We start from the raw sequence: 16,909 nt of genomic DNA, 5'->3' as shown, positions 1-16,909 counted from the left end.
ATTGACAGATGGTGTGAGAGAAATACATAAAGGCAAGGTGACCATCTTTGTATCAGTCTTACCATAATACACAAACCAATGAAACATTATAGTGCCAAATAGCCTCTCATTCAAAACCAATCATAAACAGCCATAGTTTAGACCAATAGAATTATTTTTTCAGGCGCTTCCTGACCAGTTATCAATGAAAGCGCTTAGGTACAACTCGCCCTCCAGTTGCTTTGATTAAGCAGTTTATGGCCTTCCTGCGGTGAATGACTTGTGGGCTCTTGTGAGTCCAACCGCAGTCACTCTTGCCAAGCTGGTCTGTTGCTCCATCCTCCTCACCATAAATTTCACATCCCATGTCAGTCCTACAGACTGGGTGTAGACATCAAAGCACCTCTGTTCTCATCAATGAAGTAAAACATGCCTCCTGAAACACTATCTAATATTACATACTGCACAATTACATACAGTAATATCACATACACAATATTTGTCAGCTTACAGTATATGCTAGAAAGCAGTCTACCACAAAATGCATACACAACAAGCACCATGAAATGCAATTATTCTGTGTCGGCTATGTTAGAATATATTTTTCTTCTATGAAGGGTGAGCAATCAGGGAGTGAGATGTTTGAATGTGCAGAATCCTATCAGGGAAAGACAACATAAGAAGTACGAACCCGAGTGTGATTAGTGCCTGTGCTTTCAATAACCTTTGTTTTCACCTATCCACTTCACAAATATACAGAAATATACAGCTCTAGAGAGCAATTTCAAAAGTTTTCACTAGGATTGTGCAGATGACAGGTGAAAATGAAGGGTAATGTCTGCGTTTTTAAACAAAAACATTATAGTAGCATGGATAGGGGCCAACTGACACTAGCAGGACATTTCACTTTCTTTTGAAACTGTGTGTACAATATCTAACAATTTAGTTCTGGCAAGGCAGAGCAGTTGAGTTATTGATTTTTTCCATCAATTTTCTGCTCTGTGGTAGGTGCCTTACATGTAATGTTTTATCTTCTTGATACAGGAGTGTGGGGCAGATTGTGCTAAGCTGCAAAAAAGTGAATTGGAATGCAGGTTCAACAAGCAAGCATTGGAGCGGCCTTACAACTCAGAACACTCCTGGGGAGCAACCTATGGAGATCACAAGCGCCACCTGGAGTTCAGCCATGAGCAGTACCGTGAGCTGCAGAAGTACGCCCAAGAAATTGGCATCTTCTTCACTGCATCAGGGATGGATGAGGTATGGCATACATTGATATCACCAAGTGAAAATCTGTTGTAATGGGATAAAAAGAAGTCGCTATTCCTATTTGAAAGTATCAAGCATATATATCTTAATAATCTATCCCTGTAATTATAATTACTTAAGTTCTTATCTTGCCAACACCCCAGCAGAGTAATCTGTGACCTAGCTACCATTTTGAAAACTGAATTCTCAGCCTGACTTACCATTGAAATGTACACTCGAATAGCCACTGTTGGCAGGTTCTTCCCTTGTCTTCACCCTCAACCACACATCTTCACATGAATCTTATTCACAACTGACACTTTCTGAAAAATTTCAGTGCACGTCTTGCTACTTATTAAGTGTTACAGGAGCAACAACAGTTCTTTGACCATCATCAGAGGCTTGTTTTAAGTAAAACATTTTAAACAAGTTCATTTCTTCCAATATTCTCATAATAGTTTGGACGATGGGTCACTTTGCAAAATCAAAGATACAACAGGCATCCTATAGTCAGCATTCACTTCTTAGCATAAATTCTGTGTTCTAGTATCCACTTTTATCTGATTATACAGTATATATACTGCTAAACCAATTTCAAATATCACGTTCCAACTTTCAGTCAGTGACAACATTTCCACAGCAACTCTTGTGTAACAGCAGGCAGCCTAACAACACCGGACTGTTAGAAACGGAGTGGTTCACAGAATGCATGGAGTTTACCTTTACTCAGGTTAGCCCTCCAGGTAGAGGTTTAGGTCAGTCTCGAAGAGAGTCCTGTGCAGTGGTGGAGTTTAGTTGGATGGGAGAGAAAATGAAAGTAGAAAGTAGTATCAAAAGAGAACTAAAGTACAGAGCCTGTTCAAGGACATCATCATTTTTCACTCCTCCCGTCATCACTCATCATGTATTATTTATCACTTCTCACTAGTCACTCACTAATCGTCGCTCATCATTTTTCACTCATCAAGCATCAACTCTGTTTAAAAGTTGTAGTGTTGTAGTTCTGATGAAAAATTGTACACTCTTAAAGATAAAATTGTCAGAGTTGTTCTTCAGTGTGAGGCCGTAGGGGAGCCATTTTTGGTTCCCTACAGATTCATCCATTTGAAGGTTCTATTTAGATCTGTAATGGCCTTACAGTAAATAACCATGAATAGATGGTAACAGATTTGTGAATGGGACATGATTTGAAAAAGAACTCTTGCTGCATATGATAACATAGGCTAAGTCTGGGTTTTGTTAATGTGTTAGTGTCCTGCTAGGAAGCCTACTGTACATTAAATACTTTTTGCTAAATATTATGAAGTTTTTCAAAGCACAAAGAGCCAACTTCATATGCAAAAAACCCTTCCCAGAATCAAATGGTGCTTTGTAAAGTAATAGTTCGTCAAGGAACCACACAAACCAACAACAAACAATAAAATGCCATTAGTGAACTATTATTTTTTTGTGATCAACGTTTTATTAAGTAAAGACAGGATATATCAATAAACGGACATAGCATACAAAGTAACCCAACCCAGTTAATGGCTTTTAGCACTTTTCATTCAGACATTACTCATGGTTTTGCTTTTCGGTTTTATGTAATAGCATTTCAAAATTTAGATATCGACTCTTGTTTGGTGTCATACCCTATTTTCCCCCTTTTTTTACTCTTTATTGTGTAGACCGTAAGAAAATATCTAAAATCCCATATACTTACTACTCTCTGATCAAGTACTTTTCTTTATTTATAACCTCAGACAATTAGACGGGGTGGAAGATCAAGCAGGAGAGAGGTACACATTAAATTAATTAATGTATTATGGATAATATACCCAAAATAATCAGCAAAAATGAAATTAGTGTGACAAATATACTATTACAGCTTAAGTTACAGTGCATCTTTCATCCATAGGCGGCTCTCAGCTTACTTTCAGTCTAGGTTTGTCTTTGCTACCACATGGCCTTTGAATAGAGTATTAAAACAGGCCTCTTGCCTCTCAATATGGCTACTAAAATCGTCTTCCTCATGGAGAAATGACAAGAGAGAGAGGTGGGCTTCCATTCATGGTCAGATGATGAGAGAGATAAATGCAGGGGTACCAACTTTATACCATTCTTATCACAAATTGTGAACTAATGGGGTGTCATGGAACAGAATACCCTCTGATTCAAAACCAATCATAACCAACCATACTCCAGACCATACATTCAGACCAATAGAATTAGTCTACCTGTCCCTTCCCAGGTCATTTACCAATGAAAATGCACAGGTACAACTCATCCACAGGTTGTTTTGTTTACTTGCAGTCTGTTCTTCCCTGCTAGGCTACTGCCAGTCCAAACATAGTCACCTTTGCTAAACTAGTTTGACACATTCTCCATCCACTTTGTTTTTATTATTTTTTTTTTAAAATTGAATTTATTAAAAGCAAGTAACATTTCATATAAACAAGTCAAACTTGACAAAATTAAATTCAATTCAGCCCCCACGCAAACGAAAGAGAGTAAGGCCAACAGCCAGAGTAAAACTTTAAGAGCAGAAAAGAGGGAAGAGAGTCGCTTTCCCCAATATAAAAGCTTATTCTAAAATATTATTGGTCAGATCCTGCCAGGTTTTAAAAAGGTTTTGAATGGACCCTCTAAGTAAGAATTTGATTTTTTCCAATTTCAAATAGTATATAATATCACTTACCCACTGACTTAAAAGAGGATTTTTCCAGTTGAGCAAGATAAGTCTATGTGATCATAAGTGAGGTAAAGGCAATCACAGTTTATTTGTCCTTCTCTACTTTAAGCCCATCTGGGAGTCCATCAAACACAGCTGTCAGTGGGTTAGGAGGGATTGTGACACCAAGGCTGTCTGACAGGCATTTAAAGATTTTTGTCCAGAATGATGTTAATTTGGTGCAGGCCCAAAACATGTGGCCCAATGAGGCCGGAGCTCAATTGTAACATTTGCAGGTTGGATCTTGCCCTGGAAACATTTTGGACAATTTTAAACAAGAGAGATATGCTCAATAAAAGATTTTAATTTGAATAATTCTACGCTTTGTGAATATGGAGCTCGAGTAAATTCTGTGCATTGCTACCTTCCACTCCTTTTCTGATATATTGAGTGAGAGATCCTTTTCCCACTGAATTCTGGGATCTTAGAAAGGAACAGACTTTAAAGTGTTTTTATATATTACAGTAATGCTATCTGAGTACATTATTTTAACTCCCATAAAGACATAAATACTTGCAGCAGCTGTAAAACGTCTCCAGAAATAATATCTAATGTTACATTTAGTTTGCCTAACTTGCTAATAAGACATACAAAATATTTATCAACTTACTGTATATTGTATATATCACTCATTTTACTCTCCACCACAACTCTCGTCACAGTTTTTTGAATGTACACACATCTCTAAGTCTATTTAACACTATTGTCATGGTCGCTCACTAATTCTATTGCTAGTAAACAGTTTGGCTGGAACTAAAAATAAAAAAAGCATGTAGGCCTTGTGTATTTTGTGGTTCAACAGAACCATTTTGGATGCTCACAACTGACATACTGTGTCAGCAGGTTTATTCTACGCTACATCTTCTGAATGACTGCTGGGGTCTGGGGCACTCTTCAAAATGCTTGCTCCATCGGGTCTTAGTGATATCTTATGATCCTTATAACTACCACGCCTTTGAAGCTTTTTTTATCTAAAGAGAAAGTACCCAGGGCATTATCAAATAGTTATCAGTAGAGTGTTTCATGCTGCTTTCCAGTGTATTAGTTGATATTGCTGCCTCCCTCATGGTGTATCAGAATTCCCTTATGGGGCACTCTGTAGGAGTACAACAGGACTTAGTGCATAGTGTAACTTCACACCTGGCATGTGTTTTCTTTCCATTTTCAAGCATACAAGGTAGAATTCTGTTTTCAAATAACTACCATTGGGCCAATTCCCCTATCCTGTGTCATGTGTTCTTACCTATTTTGTATGTAGCAAGCCATTGCATTCTATGTATTTGTTGGCTATAATCATTAAAAATTTGCATACAGAAGATGGTGATGATAATAATTCTTTACATTTATATAGTACTTTTCTCAATGCTCAAAGTGTTCTCCATGCAGGGAGGACCAAGGATGTGAACCCATGTGCTCCTTACTGTGAGGTGCCAGCGCCATGAAAAAGAGACAGTTGCCTGCTTTGACCCTTGAATTCTGGTTATGTTTATATTGTAATCTATGTATTGTATAATTTGAATTTGGCAACAAAGCAATGGAAAGCAAACCAATTTGTTCCAATCAAGAGCAACAGGATACACTGGAATTATGATCTCTGGTTATGCACATCAATAATCATTTCACAATTTCTTTTTTTTTTTTTTGACAGATGGCAGTTGAGTTTCTTCACAAACTCAATGTTCCATTTTTTAAAGTTGCTTCTGCAGATTCCAACAACTTGCCGTACCTAGAAAAAACTGCAAAGAATGGTAAGAAAAAGAGACAGAAATTAAGTTAAACACAACCAAGAGTCCTCCTTTGAGGAAACAAGCTATGCATTTACTAGTTTCACAACAAGAACTCAACTAACATATTTATGGATCTTCTGACTGTCCACACCTCCATCTATCCATAATTCAACTTTCCAAAGGAGACCATAGCCTAGGGTGGCACAGTGGCTAGCGCTGCTGCCTCACAGCTAGGAGACCCGGGTTCGCTTCCTGGGTCCTCCTTGCATGGAGCTTGCATGTTCTTCCCATGTCTGCATGGGTTTCCTCCGGGTACTCTGGTTTCCTCCCACAGTGCAAAGACATTGCCGTTTCTAAATTGTTAGGTTCATTGGCATTTCTAAATTGTCCCTAGTGTGCACTTGTTATGTGTGTGTGTGCGCCCTGAAGTGGGCTTCCTTGTGCCCTGTGTTGGCTGGGATTGGCTTCAGCAGACCCCGTGACAACATTTTAGGATATAGCGGGTTGGATAATGGATGGATGGATGGACCATAGCCTAGCCCAGTAGCCTTGTATACAAGGCCGGAATCAGCTCAACATTAAAGGACATTATCAGAAACTGTGCAAACAGTATTGACATCTTAGGTTTTTTTTTTAATTCTGTTTTTAATTTAATTATAAAACATAACACAAAAAGTGAAATATTTTATGAGTCAAAAATGTTTTTACTCAAGAACATTTGTATCTCTTTCATAAAAAGCTATATTTAGTGTAATCTGTTGACAAAATTGAATACTTCGCTCAATAAAGGCTGTTACAGTGGGTAAAAACTTGTGAATTAAGTTATTTTGAGATTTCATATTTTAATAGAATTCTGAAGACATCTAAATACTTCATTACATTGTGGCTGTTAGGGGGCGCTCCAGCTCCCCAAACCTGACACAGACAACACAGGTTCAAGTTCAGAACACACACAGGCTATTATTTTGTTGTGGGAAAATCTTCCTTAAGCGTTTCCTACCACCAAAAGCACAGTACAATAAGCACAGTTACAAAGCACAAAGCCACGCACTCTGCAGCCCTTTGTCTTCTTTATCACCCCTCCGTCCATCAGCAAGCTTCGTCAACTTCTTCCCGACTCTGCCTCCTGGAACTACAATTACATTTTCAAATGTAACAACCCAGGAGTACTGGTGGCCTGTTAGCATGGTCCAGAAGCAGTTCTGGGTGAGGTGGAAACCTGACAAAGTAGGGCTTCTCAATCCCCAAGCGCCCCCTGGTGGCACCCACGGAACCCAACAGGGCTGAGTTGCTGAACTCCATGTCCCATGGTGCCCTGTGAGAATCTATGGCAATTAAATGTTGAAACCCAGGGGGGCTGCCATCTACCGATCTGGGGGAGACAGTGCCCCATGCACACTCTTTCCCCTTGTCCTTCCACTCCCAAGGCATTCCAGGTAAGAGATGGCGCAGGCCAACCGCCACAATGTTTAATATTAAAAAGCATTACTTCTGTGCATTATAATACAGCAAATGAAGAAATAATCAATGGGGGAGACATAATGGGTCATTCCAGTAGGCAGCATAGGTGGCTGCCTAGGGAGAAATTACCTGAGGCGTGCTATTGATGACAGTTATGGGGAGAGTGCTCCAGACATTAAATGGAAAATTCCCTTCACCACTTAGGGCTCCATATGGGCTTTGAATGGCACCGGGGGGGGGTTGCTTTCTGAAGGAACTGTATATTTGCCAGATTACAAGTAAAAATACTCAATCCCAGATCTGGATTAGACAGGCATTAAAAGTATAGGATAGATGAATGGAAGGATGGACCAAAATGCAAGTGTCAAAATAAGAAGTCATTAACTCAGTATTTGGTACTGAAATCAAATGATTTGTGAAAACATGTGTAGGACAATTATTTCTAGTACTAGTTAATCAATAAATTTGGAGAAACATGCTTTCTGTTGTAAACTTGGGGGGAACCTAGCGGACAGAATCCCAAAAATGCCTCAAAATGCCCACTAGATGGGGAACTGTCAGACCCTGGCTAGTAACGAAAAAGCAAACAAAGAATCTTAATAAATCAAAAGATTCATTTTCACAGAAAATAACAAAAATAAGCTCCAAGGAGCATAAAGGCAAAAGGAGCTGTCTGAAACAAAGCAATTCAAAGGCAAACAAGACCCAAAACACAAATCTCAAGAATGGCCAAAAAACAGAGTATCGAGGTCAAAAATACAGAAAATCAATAATGAGCAAGAAGTAATACATCACTAGACAACTCTTTCAATGAACCGCAAGGGACTGTGGGTTTTTCTCAGTCTTTATGGGGCTGAGGGCAGTCCCTTGATGGTGATGGGCAGGTGGCTCCACCTCTTATGACACCACCCACAAAACACATTGCACATAAAAAGGTACATAGACATATATTTAACCAAACGATCAACAATGTATACATAAACAAAAGAATCAAAATTGAATAAAAGAGACATAACAGAGCAGTTTGAACCTTAGCCATCTGGGAACCCTAGATGATACTGTAACACTTTAACATTTTAAAAAGAACAAAACAATTAGTTAAAGGAGATAGCTGTAAATTTTGCAACAGAGGAACTGACTGAGCAATGAGCCAATGGCACTCCAACATTGATCAATTTTCGGCATTTGAAATTTTTTCATTCAAAGAATCTTAGACAACATCCACACTACTACATTTTAATTTAAAAGCAGCATTTTTAAATGAAACATAACACTACATCTTCACATTATTTATAGACTTTCAATCTGTTGTATAAAACTGTTAAACTCCATATAGATTATTTCTCTCACATATCATCTTGATAACTGGTTCTTGTTTAAGATACTTATTAATTTTAAATAATTGGATCAGAATAGCAAATAATTTTGTTCTAACAGTTTCTGCATATTTGCAGGTCGTCCCATGGTGATTTCCAGTGGGATGCAATCAATGGAAACCATGAGAAGAGTCTATAAGACAGTGAAAGCACACAACTCAAAATTTTGCTTCCTGCAGTGCACCAGTTGTTATCCTCTGAAGCCAGAAGAAGTTAATCTGAGTGTCATACTGGTGAGACATTTAATTGATACAAGTGCAGCTTTTATTTTGCAAGGAGTATAATGGAATTGTTATATACAAGGTTGGTGGGGGAGCTGAAAAATTTCTGGAATTGTCAAAAAAAAAATCTATACACCTTACAGCAATTCAGTTTTAGTCAATGGCAATATACTAATCTCTTGAGATGAAATACCCTTCCATTCCTAGAAACCTTTCCTGTTTGTTATGTCTCAAGCCCTCAGATTATTTTTTCCTGGATTTTTAACACAGTAGTAAAGCATCTTCCCTTCAGGCTCAATTTTAATTTTGGGAACAAAAAAAATCACAGGGAGTGAGATCTAGTGAATTTATGGATGTGCCAAGCAACAACACCATTTTTTTTTTGGTCAAAAACTCTGTGATTGACAATACGCTGCGTGCAGGTGTGCTGTCATGGTGCAGTGGAGTGTGCATTGCCATGGTGTAAAGTGCAGGTTTGGGTGTGCCACTTCCCTGGATGTTTTTACCTGATGCTTTCCTGTAGATGCCTCAGCCATTCAGTGTAATGTTGCTGATTAACAGTCTGTTCACAGTGGGGTCCTTAGGGGGCACTGCACCTCCTTGGGCACAAGTTTGCCGCAAACAAGATGATTTTTATTAGTTTGAAACTCTACCTTTTACAAGCATTCCACACTTCAAACACAGTACAGTTCAATACACCAAGCACTATGCAACTCTGTAACTTTCGGTCATCGTCCTCCTCTGTCACTCAGCCTACTCTGCTCCCTCTAGCAAGCTTTGTTCTCCTCCTCCTCCCAACTCTGGCTGCTTGATTGAAGCTCCTTTTATGCAAACACTAGAAGCACTTCCGGTCCCAGAGCTGTGGCTTGAAAGTGCTTCCAGGTACAATGGGAGCCTGAAAAGGTACAGCTCAAAAATACCCTCAGTGCCAAATAACAGCACCCATGGATCCCAACAGGGCTGACCCAGAGCGTTACAGTTCCCATGATGTCCTGTGGGTATCCTCAGAAGTGTTTTAACTCAGGGGGGCTGCCACCTGGTGTATTGGAGAAGACATTGTCTTGAATGACCGGTCTTCCACTGTACTTCCATTATAATGGCCTCCCGGCCAGGTAAGGTTTCATGTTCAGTCCTAGCTGGGATACTCATCTACGCGGACTGTACTTTACATTACGTTATTGCCTTGGTGTTCTAAATGACATGCATTTTTTCGGCTTGGAGAAAACAGAAATTGCCAAAGTCATGCACATGCGTGGAGTTTGCATGTTCTCCCCGTGTCTGCATGGGTTTCCTCCAGGTACTCCGGTTTCCTCCCACAGTCCAAAGACATGCAGGTTAGGTGCATTGGCGATTCTGAATTGTCCCTAGTGTGTACTTGGTGTGTGTGTGTGTGCGTGCCCTGTGGTGGGCTGGCGACCTGCCCAGGGTTTGTTTCCTGCCTTGTGTTGGCTGGGATTGGCTCCAGCAGACCTCCATGACCCTGTAGTTAGGATATAGCGGGTTGGATAATGGATGGATGGATGCACATGAGTATAGAAAAAATGTCAGAAGTAACACATTCAATAAAATCAGCATGATGCTAGTTGGTGGACTTATTAACAAGACTGGAGGCACGCGATTCCTAGTTGCATAGTCAAGAACTACAATTTACTCCCATGCTACTGACTGATTCCTGCATTTTGGAGTCCCCCCTTATAGTCTTGTTTTCACAGATCCTAAAAGGAAAAGCAGTCAGTTTTAAGCGAGACAAAAAGTTTAGAAGTGTAACTGCACATTAATACTGTGAAATACTAAATGACAATATCATCACATATAAATTGAACAAAATTTTCATTAAAGAGGCAACGCACCCCAGCCTTTTAAGACCCCTGGTAAAACATAAGCCATGCATGGGGAACCCTGGTGTAACAGGGTGAAAAAAATGAATCCTGGTTCAAAGGACTATGAACTAGGAATCCTAATTATTGTGCCTTCATGCTGCCCATGACCCAGCTTACTATCAAGTAGTTCAAAATTGTATGTTTACATGCCTTGGCATAAAGATTTTCGCCTTCATTTAGCCAGTCATTTAATTAATTTTAAGAAGAGAGAGAGAAAACGTTGCAGTCTGCTGAACACATTCTGGAAAGGCTCTAGTCCTCTGTAATGCAGCAATGGAAAAAGGAAGTGAAGAAAATGCCTTAGTTGATTAATAAATTAATAATGGAATAAAAACTATCTATTCATAAGATCATTTTCAAGCCTACTCTGTCCTATTATGGTTTCATTTTAGGTTATGGAAAGTGCTGAATGCATGGAAACCTTTAAGTCAGATGAACCGTTCTCCTTTTTTTTTATAACCTTTTCATTATTTATGTGCTTTTATAGGAATTTCAAAAGGAATTTCCTGATATTCCCATTGGCTACTCCGGTCATGAGACTGGTATTCCTATTACAGTGGCTGCAGTTGCAATGGGAGCCAAGGTTGTTGAACGTCACGTTACTCTGGACAAGAGTTGGAAGGGAAGTGACCACAAGGCCTCCTTAGAGCCTAAAGAACTGGCCGAGCTGGTACAGGCCATCAGGACAGTGGAAAAAGCCATGGGCTCCCCAGTCAAAAATATGCTCCCCTGTGAGATGTCCTGTTATAGCAAGGTAAATATTGTATGGTAATGTTGACTGTTTGCAGGTGGAATGTAATATGTCCTGTCATAATAATGTACAGTAAATATCGGAGGAAAATTATGGGGCAATTACTGAGGTACTATTCAAACTGAAAGAAATGGGAATTCAGGGCACGATCTGTAGATGGATGCAAAATACCCTCAAACAAGTTAGAGTGAGGAGAACTCTCTCAGAATTAGGTGATGTTAAGAATGGTGTCCCTCGGGGATCAGTGGTAGTTGCTGTTGCTCTTTGTAATATACATAAAGGATCAGGATAAGAATATAATCAATACACTAGTTAGGTGTGCAGATGACACCAAGCTAGGCGGAATGGCAGATAATTGAAAAGGTACCATAGTGGACTCATCACTCTCTGCATCCACCATCTGGCCATGAAGAGAAGACCATGACGATCACAACTCTATTTCAGCAGCCATATTGAGACAGGCATGTGGTCTATTTTAATACTCCGTTCAAAGTCCATGTAATAGCACTTCTTTTTATATGCCTTACTCTGTGCCCCAGTAAATACAAATTATTGTCAATACACTAATAGTCCAAATGTCCTTCATTCACTCAGAATATGAAACCAACGTAGGAAGAGCTTTAAGACAGAGGATCTTATCTCTTGCATCTCTACATGACAACCACTCTTTTCCATCCTCTCAAATATGCACAATATTTAATGTTTGAAAAATGTCTGAGATTAAAACACTTAGAGAATTGTACATAGATAATGTCTTTACATCCTACAAACAATTAAGCTTCAAATTCAACTTCTCATCAAAAAAAGTTGTACCCTACTTTCAAATAAGAAGCTTTGTTGAACTGAATCTGCCCAATTTTCCTTACCTTCCACTTATTGCTGTCCCAGAAGAAACACTGGTAAGTCTTGAAGACTCAGAGAGCATCTCAATCAATCAATCAACATTTATTTATATAGCACATATTCATACAAAAAAAATGTAGCTCAAAGTGCTTTACAAAATGAATAGAAAATAGAAGACACAATAAAAAATAAACATAAGTCAACATTAATTAACATAGAATAAGAGTAAGGTCCGATGGCCAGGGTGGACAGAAAAAAAAAAAAACTCCAAAGGCTGGAGAAAAAAATAAAATCTGTAGGGGTTCCAGACTAAGAGATCGCCCAGTCCCCTCTGGGCAGTCTACCTAACATAAATCAAACAGTCCTCTTTGTATTTAGGGTTTTCATAGATGGACCTGATGATGATGGTCACATAGACTTCTGGCTTTCAGTCCATCAATGTTGGTGCATCATGATGCTTTGAGTAGGTGGTGGTGGCGCAGGCCGCCACCACAAAGAAACCGGAAAAAGAAACAGAAGAGAGTTGGGGTCAGTATGGATTTTGGAGCCACTGTGAATAGTTATTATGAAGAATTGAACATACAGAGTATCAGGATTAAGTTAAAGTGAAGTTATAAAGGCCATGTTAAAGTAATGTGTTTTCAGCAGTGTTTTAAAGTGCTCTACTGTATTTGCCTGGCGAATTCCTATTGGCAGGCTATTCCAGATTTTAGGTGCATAACAGCAGAAGGCCGCCTCACCACTTCTTTTAAGTTTAGCTTTTGGAATTATAAGGAGACACTCATTTGAAGATCTAAGGCTACGATTTGGAATATAACATGTCAGGCATTCCAATATATAAGATGGAGCGAGATTATTTAAGGCTTTATAAACCATAAGCAGTATTTTAAAGTCAATCCTGAAAGACACAGGCAACCAGTGTAGTGACATCAAAACTGGAGAAATGTTGAGATTTTTTTTTCCCAGTTAGGATTATAGCAGCTGCATTCTGCACTCGTTGCAAGTGATTGATGTCTTTTTTGGGTGGTCCTGAGAGGAGTGCGTTACAGTAATCTAGTCTACTGAAAACAAAAGCATGAATTAATTTCTCCGCATCTTTCAATGATATAAGAGGTCTAACTTTACTTATGTTTCTTAAGTGAAAAAATGCTGTCCTAGTGGTCTGATGAATATGCGATTTAAAATTCAGATTACAGTCAACGGTTACCCCTAAATTTTTTACTTCCGTCTTAACTTTTAATCCTAGTGCATCAAGTTTATTTCTGATAACCTCATTGAATCCATTATTGCCAATTACTAAAATTTCAGTTTTCTCTTTATTTAATTTGAGAAAATTACTATTCATCCATTCAGAAATACCAGTAACACATTGTGTTAGTGTATCGAAAGAGTCAGAGTCATCAGGTGCTATTGATAAGTACAGCTGTGTGTCATCAGCATAGCTGTGGTAACTCACGTTATAACCTGAGATAATCTGACCTAACGGAAGCATATAGATTGAGAACAGCAGCGGACCCAGGATAAAGCCTTGTGGAACACCATATCGGATATCATGTGTCTTTGAGATTTGATTACCACAACTCACAAAGAATTTTCTACCTGCCAGGTAGGATTCAAACCAAACCATATATTGCATCTCTGCAATATATAAAAACATTTTAAAGTCCCTTTCTTTCAAAGATCCCATGGTACAATTGGGAAAGGATCTTTCACTTAATATTTCAGAAAAGGAGGAGTATTCATCCATAGAATACACTCTAGCTCCAAATGGGCAAAGTACTCAATCAACTTAAAATCTTTTTATCGAGTGTGTTTATCTTGTTTAAAATTGTACAAAATGTTTCCATGACAAGATTCAAGCTGTGAACATAGCAGTCTAGCTCCAGCCTCAATGGGCCACATGTTTTAGGAATGCACCAAATTAACATTATTTTGCACAAAAATCTTTGAATGCCTGTCATACAGCCTTGGTGTCACAATCTGTCTTCCTTTCTTGCGGTTTATAAAGATTTGCTCTGGTTGTTGGCTCTCCTCTAAAGCTCTTGTGTGGGTGTTGAGGTTTGGTTTGTTTAAGTTTGACTTGATTGTATGGAATGCTATCTGCTCCTAACTAAAATCAATAAAAATAAAAATAAAAATTAGTAGCATAGAAAGCTAGACTGAAGGTAAGCTGAAAGTCATCTGTGGACACAAGATGCACAGGACCCTAAACGACAAAACAGTCACCCTATCCCAGTTTTGCGTGTACATGTACATAAATGCACTCATTATCATCAGGGATGGGTGACAGTGTGGATGATCTTATATCTCCAGCTTGGTTGTCTAGTTTGGCAGCAGGCTCCATTTACATTACATTGTGGATGACTGGAAAGATACTCATAACATCTAGAAAGTGCCGCAATGCCAGCTGGGTCACCCCTTTTAATTCAAACAAAAATAAAGACAAACAAAAAGATGGTTTATATAATAGCAAGAAAACAGGATAAGTTAAAAGAGATCTTCACCTTCTCTTAATAGAAATCAATCGGGTCAACTTCAATGAGCCCCGTGCTGATTGCAATGTGAGTCTGTTCTGAAAAGCCATTCTCCTGGACTATTTTATAGTCTTCTGGCCATCATTTGGCATCTTCTTGTTGCTCTGGATGACAGAAGAGACAAGAATGCTAGCAACTGCACCCGCCTCTCACTGTGGGATGGTATCTTTTACCCCCAATAAACCTGGAAGGTGGTGGTTTAACCTTCATACATGACAGGTATTACCCATGTTCACATAAGTTTCCCTTGGGTATTTTAATTTCCTCTCACATTTCGTGCTAGGCTATTGGTAAAACTAATCTTTCTATGCATGAATCAGGATGTTCATGACCTTTAGGTCCCAGACTGATTGCGAATATGGTTTCCTATTAGGCTATTGGCCTTGCTATCATTTGAACCAATATAATGAACCAGGGAACTCAGTGTGTTAGATAGATAGATAGATAGCTACTGTAGATAGATAGATAGATAGATAGCTACTGTAGATAGATAGATAGCTACTGTAGATAGATAGATAGACAGGCAAACTTTATTTGTCCCTATGGGGAACTTTACCTTTTTGCAGAATCTCTTACATTAAAGGCTAACAGTATGAAAATGGGTAGATAAATATGTTTGAGAGTCTATACTTTGTGTTACATGTGCCACTTTTTTTGTTAATCATGCTTATTTTTTACTTAATTCTTTGCAATCTATTTCTATTCTTCACAGCTGGGCAAGTTTGTGGTGGCCAAGGTGGCAATACCCAAAGGCACCACAATAACGCTGGATATGTTGACGGTGAAAGTGGCTGAGCCCAAAGGTATCCCCCCTGAGGAGATCTACAGCTTGGTGGGCAAGAAGGTGAATACAGATATTGCAGCAGACAGCACACTGACAACAGCAGCAGTGGAAAATTGTGTACAAAATGGCAAATTATTTTAAAGTTCTGCAGATAATAGCTAGAACTGTTTATGGGTCATTGCTTAATGCATGCAGAGAAATGTAATTTTAACACATAGGGTATTGTTTTATTTTATTCAGAGGCATCAAGTCAGTCAGTTGTGTTAAAAGAAAAATATTTGAGGTATAATTTTATTTAAATGTTTCCTTTTTTTGGAAAAATGGCACTGTTTTAATGTGTGAGAAATGCCATTATTATGGTACAACTGTCTAAGCCGGTAATGAGCAGATCAAAATATAAATCAACGCTTTTATGTAATAAGGTGGATTCACTTACTTCACTTACATTTCCTTTCTGTGTTTTTCTCATTGTTGTAAATTCAGTTTACTAATATGCAATAAATGATAAGTTTAGTATTTTTCAAAAAAAAATTTATTTTCACAAACATGGTATATATGCACTTGCCATGAAATGTTATGTTTTAAACATTAAACAGCTCAACATTCTAAAGTTTTACTTTGAACCCTATGAGGCACGGGGTATCCACTATACAAAAAAACACTAAGATCTGTGTGTCCCGTCCCTCTGAGCAATCTGATTGGTCAGTTCTTCTTTGATAACATAATCGAAAGAGGAAGTGCGAGTGTGAGATACACAAGGAGGAGTAAAGGTGTACGATGCACGCTGAGAGAGTCACCTTCAAAGATGGCAAGTATAAAACTAGAGAGGAAGCGAGAAAGGTGCCTCAAAAATATTGACAATGTCTTAGAAGTAGGCTTTACAGAAGCACGCTTCAGAGCGAGCACTGGGGGAAGCAACGTCCACTTACATGCAAATAATGAAGAAAGGTGCTGGAGGTACATGCAAGGCATAAGATAGCAAATATTTTTTAAATATTAATTTTCTTGTCTTTGACAGGTACCATCACTTGTAAAACGTAAAAACTTACTGAATACATCCGTTTTTTTACAAGCCAGGAAAGTTGTCAAGTATTGATCCACATCTTGCAATTACACACATATTGTAAAATTGTTTATACGTGTCATTTTTGAACAAAAAAAAACCCCATATATTTACATTCACTTATTTTAAAATAAGACCAGCTGTGCATGATAGCTCAGTGCTTGTCCTCTTCCGAAATAACCTTTCAACTCCTCAGGGTGTGGTTTCCTTTCAAAACACAAAATCACATTAAACTGTTTATGCCACATTTTTGGTTTTGTTTCACTTCTGTATTTATGTGAGAACTCATACATATGAATAGAAAACATTTTTCTTCAGTGATAAAAATAGTA

General features: G+C 38.5%; 1 protein-coding gene across 1 annotated transcript in view; it reads left to right on the top strand.

Moving 5' to 3' along the window:
- The window catches only part of LOC120532357 (sialic acid synthase-like), a 29,255-nt gene extending 12,995 nt beyond the window's left edge, over window positions 1-16,260 (top strand). The window contains exons 2-6 of the mRNA XM_039758273.1: window positions 1,024-1,239; window positions 5,586-5,685; window positions 8,580-8,734; window positions 11,090-11,356; window positions 15,443-16,260. Of these exons, the coding sequence (XP_039614207.1) occupies window positions 1,024-1,239; window positions 5,586-5,685; window positions 8,580-8,734; window positions 11,090-11,356; window positions 15,443-15,655 (951 nt within the window). The 3' untranslated portion in view covers window positions 15,656-16,260. The remainder of the gene's footprint in view (window positions 1-1,023; window positions 1,240-5,585; window positions 5,686-8,579; window positions 8,735-11,089; window positions 11,357-15,442) is intronic.
- The last annotated feature ends 649 nt before the right edge of the window (window positions 16,261-16,909 follow it).

Source organism: Polypterus senegalus, chromosome 7, assembly GCF_016835505.1.
Source record: "Polypterus senegalus isolate Bchr_013 chromosome 7, ASM1683550v1, whole genome shotgun sequence".
Taxonomy (NCBI): domain Eukaryota; kingdom Metazoa; phylum Chordata; class Cladistia; order Polypteriformes; family Polypteridae; genus Polypterus; species Polypterus senegalus.
This window is presented reverse-complemented; position numbering and strand designations above follow the sequence as displayed.